At 36.8% G+C, this 18680-nt stretch overlaps 1 protein-coding gene across 1 annotated transcript in view; it reads left to right on the top strand.

Moving 5' to 3' along the window:
• Positions 1-18680, top strand: part of LOC137392213 (PWWP domain-containing DNA repair factor 3A-like) — a 28510-nt gene that overhangs the window by 4762 nt on the left and 5068 nt on the right. The window contains exons 2-8 of the mRNA XM_068078869.1: positions 6119-6778; positions 7967-8051; positions 8199-8275; positions 10929-10999; positions 13495-13685; positions 16523-16661; positions 18069-18135. Coding sequence (XP_067934970.1) covers positions 6131-6778; positions 7967-8051; positions 8199-8275; positions 10929-10999; positions 13495-13685; positions 16523-16661; positions 18069-18135 — 1278 coding nt within the window. The 5' untranslated portion in view covers positions 6119-6130. The remainder of the gene's footprint in view (positions 1-6118; positions 6779-7966; positions 8052-8198; positions 8276-10928; positions 11000-13494; positions 13686-16522; positions 16662-18068; positions 18136-18680) is intronic.

Raw genomic sequence — 18680 nt, 5'->3', positions numbered from 1 at the left:
AAAATTGTTTTTAAATGCCTTAACCAAGTAAAGATACTAATGTTTTTGAAGCAAGGAAATATTTGTTGAGCAGTACCCGCATGCATAAAATTATTAATATCCTCAGTCATTATTTTAAAGTTTTAGCACTACAGAGTAAATGTGTAATATTACCAGCATTACTTACACATATATAACATGTGTATATTGTATTGATTGTATATTGTTTATAATAAAATGTTCATCGAGTTACAAACTTTGGGTGTCACAGATGCAGCATTGGTAGGCTGAAAGCGTGATGCCCAGAAAATTGGCAAAGTTTTCATTTTTGAGTTATTCTGTTCACAAAGATTTTGCATTTCGCCACAGTGTTATCAACATGGTTTATAACTCAAAATTAATGGTACAATTCTCACCACATTTTAAGCAGCACTTGTAATTTGTTATATTTCGTAACCATATAGACTTATAACTATAACTTATAACTATAGTCTATATAACTTATAGACTTCTAGTACAAAAAAATTGAGGTACTATTGATGCCTACGTACACTAAGTTTATCATGAAAATTTTGTAATAATATCGTAATCTTATTTACAAGAAGTCGTTTGTTTCACAGTTGCTTTTGCAAATATATTGAGTTTGTTTTTGTATAAAATACATCAATACAGTATATGAAACATTTTTGACATTGCTGTCAAGTATAACATTCTATCCATGTCACCTATTCTCATTTTGTTTCACCACTTGGAATTGAGTTTAACCCTTTATCCTCACTTGACCAATTTTAGCATTTATTGCGCCATAATTTGTATTTTGCTCTTATGTATTAAAACACAAATGCTCATTTGCGTTTTCTGTTTTTCTTCCAAGATGCTCTAACACATTCTTTAAAAAATTCCCTTCTAAGGTGTCATCAACTTATTATAATATGTAGGATTCTGTAAGCATTAGGTGTATAGTCGAGCTTATTTCAACAAAACTTCACTGGTAAATGCTTGCCAAAGAACCACAATCTTGCAATAGACCAAAAGATCTCAATATCTTGCAAACCGATAATAGAAAACTGCCTGTATCAAGGTGCATATGTCAACTGTTCTTTACTGCCGCCAAGTGTTTGGAAGTTGGGTAAAAAAAAGTAGTTAGCGACAAGATGTAATATTAATTAGATAATTATATGCATATATATATAAAGCACAAAGTTTGTGTCTGTCTGTCTATTCGTTTATAGAATTGAAACTGCAGTTATTTATGTAAAAGCAAACATAGATTTTATACAATTTTTTTCAGGGAAGGTAATTATGCGATTTTAATCAGGGTCTTCTTTGGAGTCTACTGGCTCATTTTTTTACCCTTGTATACTGTAAACTATAAGTATAAGAGAGCTGGGAGTTTTTAGACTTCAAGCTCTCTTACTTTGTAGTGAGTTGCCGGAGCACAATTGGTTAGGTCATGGACTGTGGCATGGAAGACACCAAGAGTGATTTCACATATCTGAATTCTTTTATACTGCTTTTTCACCACATTAACTTTATGTATGCGGGCAAGGTAACACAGCCAACGTTTTATTTACAACAGTTTAAACAATAACAATATGTTAGATTCATTAGTCACCAGAATTGGAAAAAAATTATTTATTCGTTATTGGGCTTGTTGTCTTACCTATCTAGAGAAATGAGACTCCTATTTGAAAATATCCACATCTCTTACTGTGTAAATTTATATAAAAAATTGTTTCCTCACCCCGGATACCCCGTATGGGTGGTAAATTCTGCTCTAACTCGGGTCTCCTACCAGAGACCTGAGAGTTTGAGCACTCATCTCAAGATCTTAGCTGTTCCCAAAAGCGCACTTTTCTGCAACTCACCTGAGTTGATTGTTGTTGGTATTTGGGCAAGCCACATTTTATGCGCCGGTGTTATTGCGCCCAGTGCCCCAATGACTACTGGGATTACAGTTGTTCTTACATTCCAGCATTTTTCAATCTCTTCTCCAAGAGGGAGATATTTCTCTACCTTTTCTTTTTCTTTGCTGGCTATATTGTAGTCATTGGGTACTGCTATATTTATTATAGTAGCCCTCTTGTTCTCTTTGTCTACCACCACTATATCTGGTTGGTTTGCTATGACATGCTTGTCAGTTCGGATGTAGAAGTCCCAGAGGATCTTAGCCCGGTCATTTTCATTGACCATACCAGGAGCTTCCCACCAGTGTTGTGGTTTATTAAGGCCATACTCATCACATAGACTTCTATACACAACACCTGCGACATGATTATGCCGCTCAGTGTATGCGTTTCCTGCTAGCTGCTTGCATCCACTGATGATGTGTTGGATGGTCTCAGGTGCATCTTTGCACAGTCTGCATCTAGGATCGTCTCTAGTGTGATAGATTTTCGTTTGGAGTTGCCTTGTTGGGAGCACTTGCTCCTGGGCTGCCATGATTAGCGACTCTGTATTGGCCATTAGGTTTCCTTTGTTCAGCCACATATATATATACAGTGAAACATGGATAACTCGCCCTCGGATATAGCGAACACATGTTTAACTCGACTAGATTTGCTTGGTCCGTTCCCACGCAATGATAAATGGCTCTATATAACTCGAACTCAACACTGTTAATTCGAACTGTTTTTTGCCCAACGGCTACCGAAACGGTTGCTATCGCTTTAGAAAATCGCTTTATTCCAAGCCATGGAGGTAAACCTCAACTTTTCGTAATTCATAAGCGTCGTTACTACCTCCATCGGCAAAATATTTTTGTCAACGACTGTTCTAAAGGTTTGGTGAAATTTGATTTATACGTACTGCTATACGATGAATAGCATGGGCTAGCCGGGTCACGGGCGCAAGCATTTTCGCCACGCACATACAAAACAAAAACAGCATGTTGTTTTTGTTTTGTATTTGCGTGGCGAAAATCCTTGAGTGCGTGACCCGGCTAGCCCGTGATGAATAGTTTTTCGACGTGGATTCCGAGTTGAATCAACGTCGGAATGTTGAATGTTTAAAAAGTCTTAAAAACTGTTGTAATTAAACGTATACGTTGTCTTAGCTAAAAAAAACTATTGGTCGTTTTACCTAAACACGGCATACGTGTGTACATTCAATAAGTATCCATTCAAAAAACGTTAGTGATATACAATGTACCGTTAAACCTCGTAAAACTTTTAATTGAACTGCCTCGGAGTGTTGCTCTTAACGAATGCCAGGTAAAGTAAGGTAATATTTGGATAAACTTCAAGAAAAATCGGCAAAATTGATCGTGGGTAAAACGCTCAAAAGAAAAAGATGTCTTTTCTTTTGAGCATTTCAGCAACGATCAAGTTTTGCCAATGTCAATCTAAAAAACGTCCTGGCAATAACATCACCTCAAACAACAAACCAATCTCCAGTGATAGAAAAATCCCTATACTTTTTGATAAAAACGTTTTAAACTTTACATTAGAAGCATTTAATTTGAAACAAGCCATTTGTGCTTTTGATTTATATTATAGTTTGTATATGTTCATGTATCTACTAATAAATAAGTAAATACATGGACTTGTGACAGTGCTCTGATAACTTGAACACTCTGATAATTCGAACACTTTTGCTCGGTCCCTTGAAGTTTGAGTTATCCGAGTTTCACTGTATATATACAGTCAATCATGGATAACTCGAACTTCACGGGACTGAGCAAAAGTGTTCGAATTATCAGAGCGTTCAAGTTATCAGAGCACTGTCACAAGTCCATGTATTTACTTATTTATTAGTAGATACATGTAATTATACAAACTATAATATAAATCAAAAGCACAAATGGCTTGTTTCGAATTAAATGCTTCTAATGTAAAGTTTAAAACGTTTTTATCAAAAAGTATAGAGATTTTTCTATCACTTGAGATTGGTTCATTGTTTGAGGTGATGTTATTGCCAGGACGTTTTTTAGATTGACATTGGCAAAACTTGATCGTTGTTGAAATGCTCAAAAGAAAAGACATTTTTTTCTTTTGGGGGTTTACTCACGATCAATTTTGCCGTTTTTTCTTGAAGTTTATGCAAAGATTACCTTACTTTACCTGGGATTCGTTAAGAGCAACACTCCGAGGCAGTTCAATTAGAAGTTTTACGAGGTTTTACGTACATTCTATATCACTCACGCTTTTTTAATAGATACTTATTGAATGTACACACGTATTCTGTGTTTAGGTCAAACGATGAATAGTGTTTTGTAGCTAAGACAACGTATACGTTTAATTACAACAATTTTTAAGACGTTTTAAACATTCAATATTCCAACGTTGATTCAACATGGAATCAACGTCGGAAAACTATTCATCACGGGTTAGCTGGGTTACGCCACACACTCAAGGATTTTCGCCACGCACATACAAAACAAAGACAACATGCGATTTTTGTTTTGTATGTGCGTGGCGAAAATTCTTGCACGCGTGACCCGGCTAGCCCGTGCTATTCATCGAATAGCAGTATAAATCAAATTTCACCAAACCTTTAGAAAAGTCGTTGACAAAAATATTTTGCCGATGGTGGTAATAACGACGATTATGAATTACGAAAAGATGAGGTTTAGCTCTATGGCTTTGAATAAAGTGTTTTTCTAAAGCGAAAACAACCGTTTTGGTAGCCGTTGGGCAAAAAAACAGTTCGAATTAACAGTGTTGAGTTCGAGTTATATATAGCAATTTATCATTACGTGGGAACGGACCAAAGAAACCGTTCGAATTAACCATGTGTTCGAGCTATCCGTGGGCGAGTTATTCATGTTTGACTGTATATATATATATATATGTACTACTGTGTGAGACAACGTAGTGGTGTGAGTCCAGGAGGTAATTAATTAACAAAAAAAGATGCTTTGTACTTGCTAAGATCAAATCAAAGGAATCTTAGTATGAGTCCTCATATTTCATGGAGAGGTGGAGATGACTCCCAGTTATCTTAATTTTTTTTAGGTGCAAAATTGGGTCAGTGGTCCCCCAAAGAAGATCTTGTTCAAAATAAAAATAACGTAATTAGTTTCACTGAAAGAAGTATTGGATTCATATAATGTATTTGCTTTTACCTAAATGGCTGCAGTTTCATTTTCATAAAAAAACAGGCAAACAGACAGACAAATTTTGTGTTTTATATAGATAAACTAGCTGTGCTCCCCATCATTGCCCGGGTATTGAAAACCAGCTTATAAACAGTGAGAAGTAATGAGAGTTGCCTGCCACTTGCTATTAGCCTGGCACATCGCTAACGGAAAATTTTAGTAAGCTCACTAATGAGAGCTATTCGTCTCCGTGCAATCACCCTGCGTAATACACAAAGTCGTTGGGTATTTTCTCCCATATAGCGACATATATCGGTTAGGGAACAAATCAATCTCTGTGGCCTAAAGGTACAGCTTCGGATTGGTGAATGGGAGGGTCCGAGACCAAATCTTCTTCGGTACGGATTCTTTATTCTAAAATTTTATTAGTTATAGCTGGAGGGACACACATACATATACACAAACTTTGAGAAATAAATATGTCGGTAGATGGATACTATTATAGGTAGAAGATAAATTTTGTTATATATGACTGTAACTCCGTCTATCACCGGGGCAATGTCAGGTACCAGTGCTGGTTGCATATAAACATATCACAGTGCTTACAAACATTTGGGTCGGTTGTATATACAAAAAACGAAAAAGGATATTTTTGTAAGAACTAACACTGATTGATTTGTAGAAATATTTGTAAGAGCCTTTAGTAAGTTCTATTGCCAAACCTAAATTGTGTGGGCTCAATATTCGACTTAATAATTGTAGCTGGTCTAATCTTTTCGTTTTGAATACGCACATTTATATACCCTGAAACAGGATTGAATACACGATACTTACTTTCAATGTAACTTAGCATAAAACACTTTATGTTCAGCTTATCTTGCAGCGACATTAGAATTATCATTTATATCATTAAAAATCGCGATACTATTTTGCTAGACACATGAAGCAAAGTAAAAGTCTCACAGTCTGTCATAAATATTCTTAATTGGCCATCACAAATCTGTAAACACGAAACAATGTGCAAAAGTCAAAAACAGCATAATGTGTGTACAGTATAGCAGTATATTAGGAGTTGAGTCAATGCTTACTCTGGTTTCGTAGATTTGTACCAAGATGTCCATAAAAACCGCAACTGTCTCTCCGCGAGAGTTTCGAGCCAACAGAAGAGGCGAACTATCTCAAACTACAAAAGCTGTAAATTCATCATTATGTGGTTCGACTATGACAAATAAAAATGTAACACTGAATTACAGCATTTCATCTAAAGCATCCTCTGTTGAATGCTCTCCATCTACACAGAGCTGCAACTATCATGTGACTCCAACAGGCAAGCTCAAGAAACAACGTCGTTCATCCACAAACCTGCTTCATAGTGATTCAATCAGTAAATCTGATAATGCAGAGGGCAAACAGACAAGTTCTTTGGGCGATGAAGATAAGTACAGGAAAAGTTCAGATTGTTCCACTACTCTCATTGAATCACTAGGATTGAAGGAACGCATTAAAAATCGTAATTGCTCTCCAGTCAGTATCGTTACACAGTTATCTCAACAACTAATTAACAAGCAACCGAAAAAACAACTTATATTGCCAGCAATTTCTCCAAAGATCAACTCAGACAATAAGACTCCTGAAAAATCTGAAATGAAGAAACGTAAGCTATGCAATAATCAGACACCTCAAGAGTCTCGAGTAACTACCCAAGATAAAAAGTTAACAGACCCACCGAATGATGAGCCTGTTTGCAGTTCATTTATAGAGGTAGTTATTTATCATTTGTTTGTTACTCAACCCTGGTTTACACATTTTGTTACTGTTTATGTTGGAGGTTTAGTGTCTGCTTCTTATTAATTATTTTTTATAATCTTCGTTTAATCTTTAACTTCATCATTAGACAAAACCATTGGCTACAAAACTCGCTGTGGGCATATGCCATTTTTTACTGTCACGGGTCGTCACTGTTTTAACTTCAATTATACTCATGGTGTCTCCATGATGTGGATTGGCATTCTATGATAATTGAAGCTTATTTAAGCCATTTTAGTGGTAACAAATGTTGGTGAGATCAACCAAAAAAGATCAGGGAGTTCTGAAATTAATGTTGAAAATACGTGAAAACATGAAAGGTGAAGATAAAAAAATAAAACATGTTTTATTTGATTTAGTAAGCAGCGACATTTACTGCTAAAATTTTAAAATTTTGGTATTTTTGGAGCAGCCGAAACAACTGTTTTGTTTCAGCAGGATTGATAATGGATACAAGAAAAAAAAATTATGTTGCAACCCAAATTTATTTAGTATTTTTTCAGTCAGCGATTAGCTTGTTTCGTTATAACATTTTTGTACACTCTTTTTGTAGACATTTTTAATACACCCATGTCAGGTTTAAAAGGTATCTTTTGTGCACTTTGCAAAGCATTGAACTCCGAAGCATTTGAATACTTGTGTTTAGACAACATAATTTTCATATTGAATTAATTAAATTTCACCTTTCAAATGCCATTGAAATTACTGAAACCACTGAATTCAAACGAACAGTTTACACAATAGTAGTAAATTTTACAGTATACTTGTGCCGTAGGATTATTGTAAAGTAATGTTCATATTTAGCCTACATGCTTTTACTTTGGTCATTCTCGATATTAAAATTCATGAAACTATTAACAGTCAATGAATTTTTTGCTCTACAGGGCGGTGCAGATATTGTAACTTTCCTAAAAATTAGACTGGATTAAATTGCCTTGTTAAATTTGTTTTGAATTTTGAGATAGGCTTTCAAACCATGTACATATTTTGTTTTGTAATGATCTGTCAACGTTAGTGGTTGTTGGAAATTTTAGGCAATATGTGAGGCATGTTACGAACAACATTAATGACCAACTATGTACAATGACCTGCTCTGTAACTCGTATTTTAATGTCAGTTAGTGTTATCATGTTATCACTACAGGTCAGTGAAAGAGATAACGAATCACCTAGCACACATAGTGATGATAACTCTGACGATGATCTGCCATGTTTACATGGTTTACAAGGTTTGTAGAATGATTCAGTGCTTAATATTTTTTGATCATTTATCCCATTTTTTTTAGAATAGTAATATATAGTTTTGCCATGCAAATACCTTGTCTCTTTTGAATTTGAAGTGCCTGTTAAGCATGAAATATGGTACACTGTTGTAGCTCCTTCCAACTTTGATCTCTCGACTGGAAGACTGGTTTGGGTCAAGTTTAGAAAATATCCGCGATGGCCAGGCATTGTAAGTTTTACCATGATAGTGTCATACATATTTCGACATCTTTGGTGTCTACAATCACAATAGGGAACTAGCTGAAATACACTTCCATAGCCTTGAACTTATTTTCTTTTTATCTCTTTCCATATCTATCTCATATGTTTTATGTATCTCTATCATATGTATTTGGCCAAATTGTACTGCTTGTTTTACGGGATTAATTGGTAAATTTTCATCACTGCTGCTATAAATATAGTCGCTTAGATCAAAGGTGTGGAAAAATGATGATTATAAAGAGGAAAACAAATATCTGTGTAACATCAAATTTTATTTAATGATTTTTGCAAAGATGAAAACAGAAAAGTTGTAGTAATTACTAATAAAGTTAAATGACTTTGTAGCAGTTATTTATAAAAACATTACAATACAAATACACAAAGTTCTCGATTACGAAACAGATTTTACGTTAAACCTGCATGTTGTGAGAATACATTATTGTATTTTAGATTTTGTCTTTTAAACTTTAATTAAACATGTAAAGAATATATTTATTTATCTGTGGTGACAGATAAATAAATATATTCTTTGTAGTCTGTCCGTGTATGTTCAATGAATTGAAAGAAATAACATCTGAGAGGCAAAAATAATCAATAGTAATTACAAAGAACTACCTTCATTCATTATTCTGAAGTGTATGAGCAAATTTATAACAAAAGTGAATAAATTTGTGTAACAAAATACAAAATTTTAATCTTTTGTAAAAGCATTACTATACATATAGTACTTCTATATATGTATACTTCTCATCTAGTACATAAAACTACAGAAACTACAATTTTTTTGCAAATTACAATAAACGGAATAGATGGAATTTAGCTGATAAGTTTCCCAAGTACACTTGAGTTTCCCAACTATCTGTGCATATTTGAAAACCAGTTACAGTACTCCTAATAGCAAAATCTTTATTTGAACTTTTTCCTAAGGAGGTTAGTAAGAATTCATGATCGCGGCTAACTGAGAGTGTTTTATAACTATTTAAAGAAATTTACTTTTTAAAACTGTTCTAAATTTTTTTTATAAATTTAATCGTGATTAAATCAAAATATATCGTATTGTAAAAAATATTTCTACAAAACTTTAGAAATTGTGGAGAACTTTATTTTTAAAACCCTCACCGAGAGGTCAGTAGTGCACATATTAATCAATTCCCTTGATGCTCTTAATGTCTAAATGCCCGTAATGCTGATACGCTAACTGTGTTGTTAGACATTTGCTGTCTAAAGTAATCGGATCGCATCTCCAAATCTGCCTGACCATATATTATATTACTACTTCTCCAAAAAAACCACAACACCTTATACCAGGCATCAACACCTTACCAATCCATATCATTGAACAGCATTATGTAGAAACAGGTTTTTCCAATATTCATGATTTTACTTTACTATTTTTTATTATTTTTTGCCTTATGGTTAGCTTTGAATAGCATTGACAGGTGATAATCCAGTTCATATTTATCTATTCTCAAGCATGTTTACGCAGCCGTTTTCAAGTCTTCCACATAACAATTGTGCCGACTTCTTGTTTTGTATACATGCATATACCGTAAAACATCTATTTGAATGCCATGGCGTTCTATTTTTCAACCTTTCTCCCATAGTGGTGCTTTATTACAGGTGACGTTCAAATAGAGGGTAGGGTTGTATTTTTCAAATACAACCCTACCCTCTATTTGAACGTCACCTGTAATAAAGCACCACTATGGGAGAAAGGTTGAAAAATAGAACGCCATGGCATTCAAATAGATTTTTCAAATACAACCTGTGTAGCTCATCAGAATTTCGGAAAGATAAATTTGATCCTTTTACGAGTGAACCAAATGTTGCCTATGCTTAAACCCTTTTAGATGTAAGAAGTATGTTATAACTCACCTCCAACTTGTCATAGGTCTGTAAATAAATATGCATTGGGAAGCTGAAAAATATTTCTACCAGTTGATATACATTATATTGCTTGCAATTAACCCATGATGATCTTACAGTCTGCGTTGCAGTTTGTTGGAGCTTTCAATTTTTTATTTTATTATTTTTAATTTATGGCGTATTTTTATGTTTTAACTGTTTCTAACAATGTTGCGCAAAAGCTCTTAACACTCATTGATATGTTTGCTACACCTTGCAGCCAAAACTGGCTTTTTATGTGCAATAGAAGATGAGTTATGAACCTTAGTCCATCAAAAGCTGAGTTTAGATAACGGCAATGACGCTATTAAATAATATGCTCCTAAGCTGCCAATTTGTAAGTTATATAATAATAATAATCTATCAAATGATACAAATATATATTCATGAACAAGTGACACAAACAAACCCTATTTATATTACATGCAGAAACAAAAGTTAACATTTTTGAAACAAAAATATTTGCATTGTTCTCTCGGCCAGTTGCGTTCTGAATGCTGCTTTTGTTTGGACCCATTTCATTTTCTTCTCGCTTTTTGATACCTTCCCCACTGTCTTCTGATCACAACTCTTCTTCTGCACTGCTGAACTAGGCAATATGAATGTCTAAATAATTTTTTTAGAGGACAACTTTCATGCGTCGCCATGTCAAGTAAGCTTACTGAAGTCTGCTAGCTTACAGAAGCTAAACAGCTAAGAATGCATTTCTGTTGTAGATTTGTAAAACAGATCAAATGAAGAAAAGAGCTGCAATTAAATATATTAACTATGAAAACTTACCAAATGGGTGAGTCACCTGTCATAGTGTCTAACAGTGTGGGTGAGTCACCTGTAATGGTGTCTAACAGTGCTGGTGAGTCACCTGTCATAGTGTCTAACAGTGCTGGTGAGTCACCTGTCATAGTGTCTAACAGTGCTGGTGAGTCACCTGTCATAGTGTCTAACAGTGTGGGTGAGTCACCTGTCATAGTGTCTAACAGTGCTGGTGAGTCACCTGTCATAGTGTCTAACAGTGCTGGTGAGTCACCTGTCATAGTGTCTAACAGTGCTGGTGAGTCACCTGTCATAGTGTCTAACAGTGCTGGTGAGTCACCTGTCATAGTGTCTAACAGTGTGGGTGAGTCACCTGTAATGGTGACTAACAGTGCTGGTGAGTCACCTGTCATAGTGACTAACAGTGCTGGTGAGTCACCTGTAATGGTGACTAACAGTGCTGGTGAGTCACCTGTCATAGTGTCTAACAGTGCTGGTGAGTCACCTGTCATAGTGTCTAACAGTGCTGGTGAGTCACCTGTCATAGTGTCTAACAGTGCTGGTGAGTCACCTGTAATGGTGACTAACAGTGCTGGTGAGTCACCTGTCATAGTGACTAACAGTGCTGGTGAGTCACCTGTAATGGTGACTAACAGTGCTGGTGAGTCACCTGTCATAGTGTCTAACAGTGCTGGTGAGTCACCTGTCATAGTGTCTAACAGTGCTGGTGAGTCACCTGTCATAGTGTCTAACAGTGCTGGTGAGTCACCTGTAATGGTGACTAACAGTGCTGGTGAGTCACCTGTCATAGTGTCTAACAGTGCTGGTGAGTCACCTGTCATGGTGACTAACAGGTGCTGGTGAGTCACTTATCATAGTGTCTAACAGTGCTGGTGATTCACCTATCATAGTGTCTAACAGTGCTGGTGATTCACCTGTCATGGTGACTAACAGTGCTGGTGAGTCACCTGTCATGGTGACTAACAGTGCTGGTGAGTCACTTATCATAGTGTCTAACAGTGCTGGTGATTCACCTATCATAGTGTCTAACAGTGCTGGTGATTCACCTGTCATGGTGACTAACAGTGCTGGTGAGTCACCTGTCATGGTGACTAACAGTGCTGGTGAGTCACTTATCATAGTGTCTAACAGTGCTGGTGATTCACCTGTCATGGTGACTAACAGTGCTGGTGAGTCACTTATCATAGTGTCTAACAGTGCTGGTGATTCACCTGTCATGGTGTCTAACAGTGCTGGTGAGTCACCTATCATAGTGTCTAACAGTGCTGGTGAGTCACTTATCATAGTGTCTAACAGTGCTGGTGATTCACCTGTCATGGTGTCTAACAGTGCTGGTGAGTCACCTATCATAGTGTCTAACAGTGCTGGTGAGTCACCTATCATAGTGTCTAACAGTGCTGGTGATTCACCTGTCATGGTGACTAACAGTGCTGGTGAGTCACCTGTCATGGTGACTAACAGTGCTGGTGAGTCACTTATCATAGTGTCTAACAGTGCTGGTGATTCACCTGTCATGGTGACTAACAGTGCTGGTGAGTCACTTATCATAGTGTCTAACAGTGCTGGTGAGTCACCTATCATAGTGTCTAACAGTGCTGGTGATTCACCTGTCATGGTGACTAACAGTGCTGGTGAGTCACCTGTCATGGTGACTAACAGTGCTGGTGAGTCACTTATCATAGTGTCTAACAGTGCTGGTGAGTCACCTATCATAGTGTCTAACAGTGCTGGTGATTCACCTGTCATGGTGACTAACAGTGCTGGTGAGTCACCTGTCATGGTGACTAACAGTGCTGGTGAGTCACCTGTCATGGTGACTAACAGTGCTGGTGAGTCACTTATCATAGTGTCTAACAGTGCTGGTGATTCACCTGTCATGGTGACTAACAGTGCTGGTGAGTCACTTATCATAGTGTCTAACAGTGCTGGTGATTCACCTGTCATGGTGTCTAACAGTGCTGGTGAGTCACCTATCATAGTGTCTAACAGTGCTGGTGAGTCACTTATCATAGTGTCTAACAGTGCTGGTGATTCACCTGTCATGGTGTCTAACAGTGCTGGTGAGTCACCTATCATAGTGTCTAACAGTGCTGGTGAGTCACCTATCATAGTGTCTAACAGTGCTGGTGATTCACCTGTCATGGTGTCTAACGGTGCTGACTCTCAGTTCACACTTGTTTAATATTTCAATAGGTTGGTTGCTATAGTTTAATTTTGAGTAAATACATGTGTTACCGTTTGGTTGTCAGTATGCTGTCTTGGTCTGAGTGAGTCACTCGCACATATCATATAAAACAGCAATGGCAAATGGTTGATGTGTGTCATATTTCTTTGTTTTACATCCTCTAACTTCTTGAATTTTGTTGATATCATTCACGCTTCTTGTCGCTTGTAAATTCTATTATTTTTTATTTATACTTTAACCATTGTTTCAAAATTTGTCCCTTTAAGCTCTCATAATTCACTAATGCTGGTGAGAAATGAGCTAACAGAGGTAAATACGCGTAGGTTGTGGGTGAAGAGAATGCACCTGTCAGAGTTTCCAGGGGATAGATTTAATGAGTTTGAACAAGAGGCTGCCAAGCATCCGAGTTATACGTTGGACATACAGAAAGCCATCAAAATGGTCAATTCATATTTGCATGAGAAGTTGTCCGACCAATCGCTAGATCCCCTCACCCACTTTTTCCCAAACTCTGGTAAGACCCTCTCTTAATTATTTTAGCATTCTTACGTTGATGAGCCGCTTTTCTGTCTGATAGTTGTGGCTGTAGCTGTAACTATGTTGTTTTAGATTGTGGAATTCTGAGCTAGCACTTGAGCTTGGAACATGTTTTCCTGAATATCAAAAGAATCTTTTCTAAGAGAGCTAGTGCCACTATTTCCAGTTAAGATAGCTAGTGTTACTGCTGCCAGTTGAGATAGCTAGTGTTACTGCTGCCAGTTAAGATAGCTAGTGTTACTGCTGCCAGTTGAGATAGCTAGTGTTACTGCTGCCAGTTGAGATGGCTGGTGTTACTGCTGCCAGTTAAGACGGCTGGTGTTAATGCTGCCAGTTGAGATAGCTGGTGTTACTGCTGCCAGTTGAGATGGCTGGTGTTACTGCTGCCAGTTAAGACGGCTGGTGTTAATGCTGCCAGTTGAGATAGCTAGTGTTACTGCTGCCAGTTGAGATAGCTAGTGTTACTGCTGGCAGTTTAGATAGCTGGTGTAACTGCTGCTAGTTAACCCTTTGGCTGGGGAAATGACCAAAATGTCGTTTACCGGTTGCGTGGGGAAACGACATTTATGTCACTTTCGGTAGATGTTTATAAAGCTGCCGCCTAGTAACGTTAAACAAAGGATATGAACACTAGTAAGTTTTAAATATCATCAACAAGATATCGGTCGATGATTTACAATATGAAACGATTATCTGAGAGGAGTTGCTTTGTGCTAAAAATAAATCTCAGGCGCTGTAATTCTGAGAAGACAAATCTCAGGCGCTGTAATTCTGAGAAGACAAATCTCAGGTGCTGTTATTCTAAGAAGATAAATCTCAGGCGCTGTAGTTCTGAGAAGACAAATCTCAGGTGTTGTAATTCTGAGAAGACAAATCTCAGGTGCTGTTATTCTAAGAAGATAAATCTCAGGCGCTGTAGTTCTGAGAAGACAAATCTCAGGTGCTGTAATTCTGAGAAGACAAATCTCAGGTGCTGTTATTCTGAGAAGATAAATCTCGGGCGCTGTAATTCTGAGAAGATAAATCTCAGGTGCTGTAATTCTGAGAAGACAAATCTCAAACGCTATAATTCTGAGAAGACAAATCTCAGGCGCTGTAATTCTGAAAAGATCAATCTCAGGTGCTGTAATTCTGGGAAGATAAATCTCAGGCGCTGTAATTCTGAGAAGATAAATCTCAGGTGCTGTTATTCTAAGAAGATAAATCTCAGGCGCTGTAGTTCTGAGAAGACAAATCTCAGGTGCTGTAATTCTGAGAAGACAAATCTCAGGTGCTGTTATTCTGAGAAGATAAATCTCGGGCGCTGTAATTCTGAGAAGATAAATCTCAGGTGCTGTAATTCTGAGAAGACAAATCTCAAACGCTATAATTCTGAGAAGACAAATCTCAGGCGCTGTAATTCTGAAAAGATCAATCTCAGGTGCTGTAATTCTGGGAAGATAAATCTCAGGCGCTGTAATTCTGAGAAGATAAATCTCAGGTGCTGTTATTCTAAGAAGATAAATCTCAGGCGCTGTAGTTCTGAGAAGACAAATCCCAGGTGCTGTAATTCTGAGAAGACAAATCTCAGGTGCTGTTATTCTGAGAAGATAAATCTCGGGCGCTGTAATTCTGAGAAGACAAATCTCAGGTGCTGTTATTCTGAGAAGATAAATCTCGGGCGCTGTAATTCTGAGAAGATAAATCTCAGGTGCTGTAATTCTGAGAAGACAAATCTCAAACGCTATAATTCTGAGAAGACAAATCTCAGGCGCTGTAATTCTGAAAAGATCAATCTCAGGTGCTGTAATTCTGGGAAGATAAATCTCAGGCGCTGTAATTCTGAGAAAATAAATCTCAGGTGCTGTAATTCTGAGAAGACAAATCTCAGGTGCTGTAATTCTGAGAAGACAAATCTCAGGTGCTGTAATTTTGAGAAGATAAATCTCAGGCGCTGTAATTCTGAGAAGATAAATCTCAGGCGCTGTAGTTCTGAGAAGATAAATCTCAGGTGCTGTTATTCTGAGAAGACAAATCTCAGGCGCTGTAGTTCTGAGAAGACAAATCTCAGGTGCTGTAGTTCTGCGAAGACAAATCGCAGGCGCTGTAGTTCTGAGAAGACAAATCTCAGGCGCTGTAGTTCTGAGAAGACAAATCGCAGGCGCTGTAGTTCTGAAAAGATAAATCTCAGGCGCTGTTATTCTGAGAAGACAAAGTTAAACCTGTTAAATTGCATTTCACATATTCAAATAATAATGTTATCATTCATCCGCTAATATATACCATAACACATTTATAAATTTGTTATATGAGTTGGCTATTGAGTCATGAACAATGATCTTGTTGTCATAACATAAGCGTTCACGAAATATTTATCGTCAGTCAAGTAGATCTATGCAAAAATGTTGGCTAATACATTCTCCAGTTTATCAACCAGCAGACAGCATGATTGTAGTTCAGTATTAGTCGTTTAAGGTTGCCCCATAAGTTATAGACAAATTCACTATCATCTGCTAGCTGTAAAGTGTAACTCCTGGTGTACTCAAGAGCTTTAATTCGGAGTTTTGTTTCCTTACATTGTTGTGGTTACCCTCTATGTAGAAACCGTTAGTGTTTTTGCTCTTCGAGCATCTTGTATTTGATTTACTCTATTGAATGAGTTTCTCTAGGTAAAATAATATCGTAAAGGAAGCGTGGTTTGATTTTCTGCCTGTCAATCATTCAATGTGGGCTTTACTGCTGTACTTTTTATTTTATCCATCGATGTCCAAAACTGCCTTTAGTTAACAATTTAGTTGATAATTGGAATATTTGTAATATAATTGATTTGAATAGATGTAGAGGAAATATCCTATGAATCTGGTCTGAGCTCGGATGTCGAGGAGGAAAGTGGAGATGATTCTGTGAGCGGTGAGAGAGTCCAGGGTTACACAGCTGTGAAGTCTAAGGAATTTGGTCCTGAAACTCAACAACAGTGCGCACTCATTTACAATTAAATTTCATCATATAAGTCTCAGTATGCTGACATGTAGCTGTCAACTTACTGACATAACTGTCAACGCACTGACATATAACTGTCAATGTACTGAGATCTAGCTGTCAGCATACTGACATATAACTGTCAATGTACTGAGATCTAGCTGTCAGCATCCTGACATATAACTGTCAATGTACTGAGACCTAGCTGTCAGCATACTGACATATAACTGTCAATGTACTGAGACCTAGCTGTCAGCATACTGACATAACTGTCAGTATGCTGACCAATATCTGTCAGTATGCTGACATATAACTGTCAGTATGCTGACATATAACTGTCAGTATGCTGACATATAACTGTCAGTATGCTGACAATTAAATGTCAGTATGCTGACTGTTATGTGTCAGTACATTGAACTGTTATGTCAGTGTAATATATAACTGCCAGCATACTGACATGAGCTTATAAGTTGAAGTTTTCTCATCATTATTATTGGTTAATAAATGATGAGAAAATAAACAATTCACATCATGCATGATTGAAGTCCAGTAACTGAAAATTTTATAATATTTTTGTTAACTAGGATTGTATCCGCACCTTTATTGCTATCACAGGGCCTGTCCATCACCCACCAGTCCTGAATATTTTAGTTCTTTGGAATGCAAAGTACTGCTGGCATCTGTTGCACTTTAATATTACAGGGTCAGCTTGATTTTTATTGAACCATTAAAAGGCTAAAGCATGATTTCTACTTCTATTCCACCATGGCAAATTTATTTGCAAAAAGTTCCCACTCTTCAAAATGTACAACGTAACTGTTTTTACATAAATGAAGAGCTTTTGCCGCTATTTTCAAAATACATAAATCATACACTTATGGAGGGTTTGCGCAGACTATTACATCGGTTCTATTCTTACATGTGGCATGTTTATGTACTTTCTAGCCCTATGTAAGTGTTGGAGCAGTGAGTGTTAATTCTGATTTCAAACTTGATATGTAGACTTGCAGAGATTTGCTAGCTCATTGTTTGGTCGTTTAGTAAATTTGTATTATGGTTAACATCCGGTTATTTATTACAAGAGGTTAGTCTACTTGTCTTGCACACACAATTTATATCAGTTTCAGTTTTGTTTACAGTTACGTCTCAAACAAAGTCAGCTCTATCGTTACTTCCTTTGCGTACTGTTAGAAAATGTCATCCGCTTCATTTATATAAGTCTATGTCACTCACAGTGACATAGACTTAAGAGATATGCCTTTAGACAGTTGGCACATTTCGCTGGACCACAGTCGCTTTCTGATTCACCTACTAGAAAGAATAATAAATGGTTTAAATGTGCACCATAACTCACTGTGGAAATCTCCTCATTATTTTGCATATTTTCATGTTTGTTCCTCAGGATTGCTAAAAGAGAAACTTGGCTGGGAGATCTCACGAGACTTGTCATGGAAGATCCCATTATTAATGTGAGTTTCCTTTTATCAGGTTATGTATTTTACTTTTTATGTACATCTCTGTCAGTTATCACCTTATCAGTTATCCTTCAACTCGGTTAATCTCTATTAATATAATTAAAGTAATATGTTACATTATGACACTGTTGCAAATCATCATTGCAATAATTTGGCATTGCACCCAGATTATGACATCATGAACAAAACTTTTCTGAAGATTTGGTCGTGCGTGGTGTTGCAGTCACAAGAAAAAAGTATAGAGCACTCATGGACAAATGGCAGAACACAACTGATTCTGGATCATTCTCAATTTTCTATTGTTTTTTCTTTGATGAATTTTTCACAATTAATTTTCAGTTGTATTTTCAGCAATTATAAAACGTTTTAGAGATGCTATTTCTTGTTTCATGACAAAGCTTCAGGAAGCAAGTAGATGTTGTCACCACATAGATGTTGTCACCACATAGATGTTGTCACCACATAGATGTTGTCGAATATGTGTAGCTAGGGAAAGTATGTATGGGTGTGTTTTATTTCATCAGTTAGTAGAAATATAA

Source organism: Watersipora subatra, chromosome 3, assembly GCF_963576615.1.
Source record: "Watersipora subatra chromosome 3, tzWatSuba1.1, whole genome shotgun sequence".
NCBI classification, from domain to species: Eukaryota; Metazoa; Bryozoa; class Gymnolaemata; order Cheilostomatida; family Watersiporidae; genus Watersipora; species Watersipora subatra.
The sequence above is the reverse complement of the archived record's forward strand: the minus strand, read 5'-3'. Positions and strand labels throughout refer to the sequence as shown.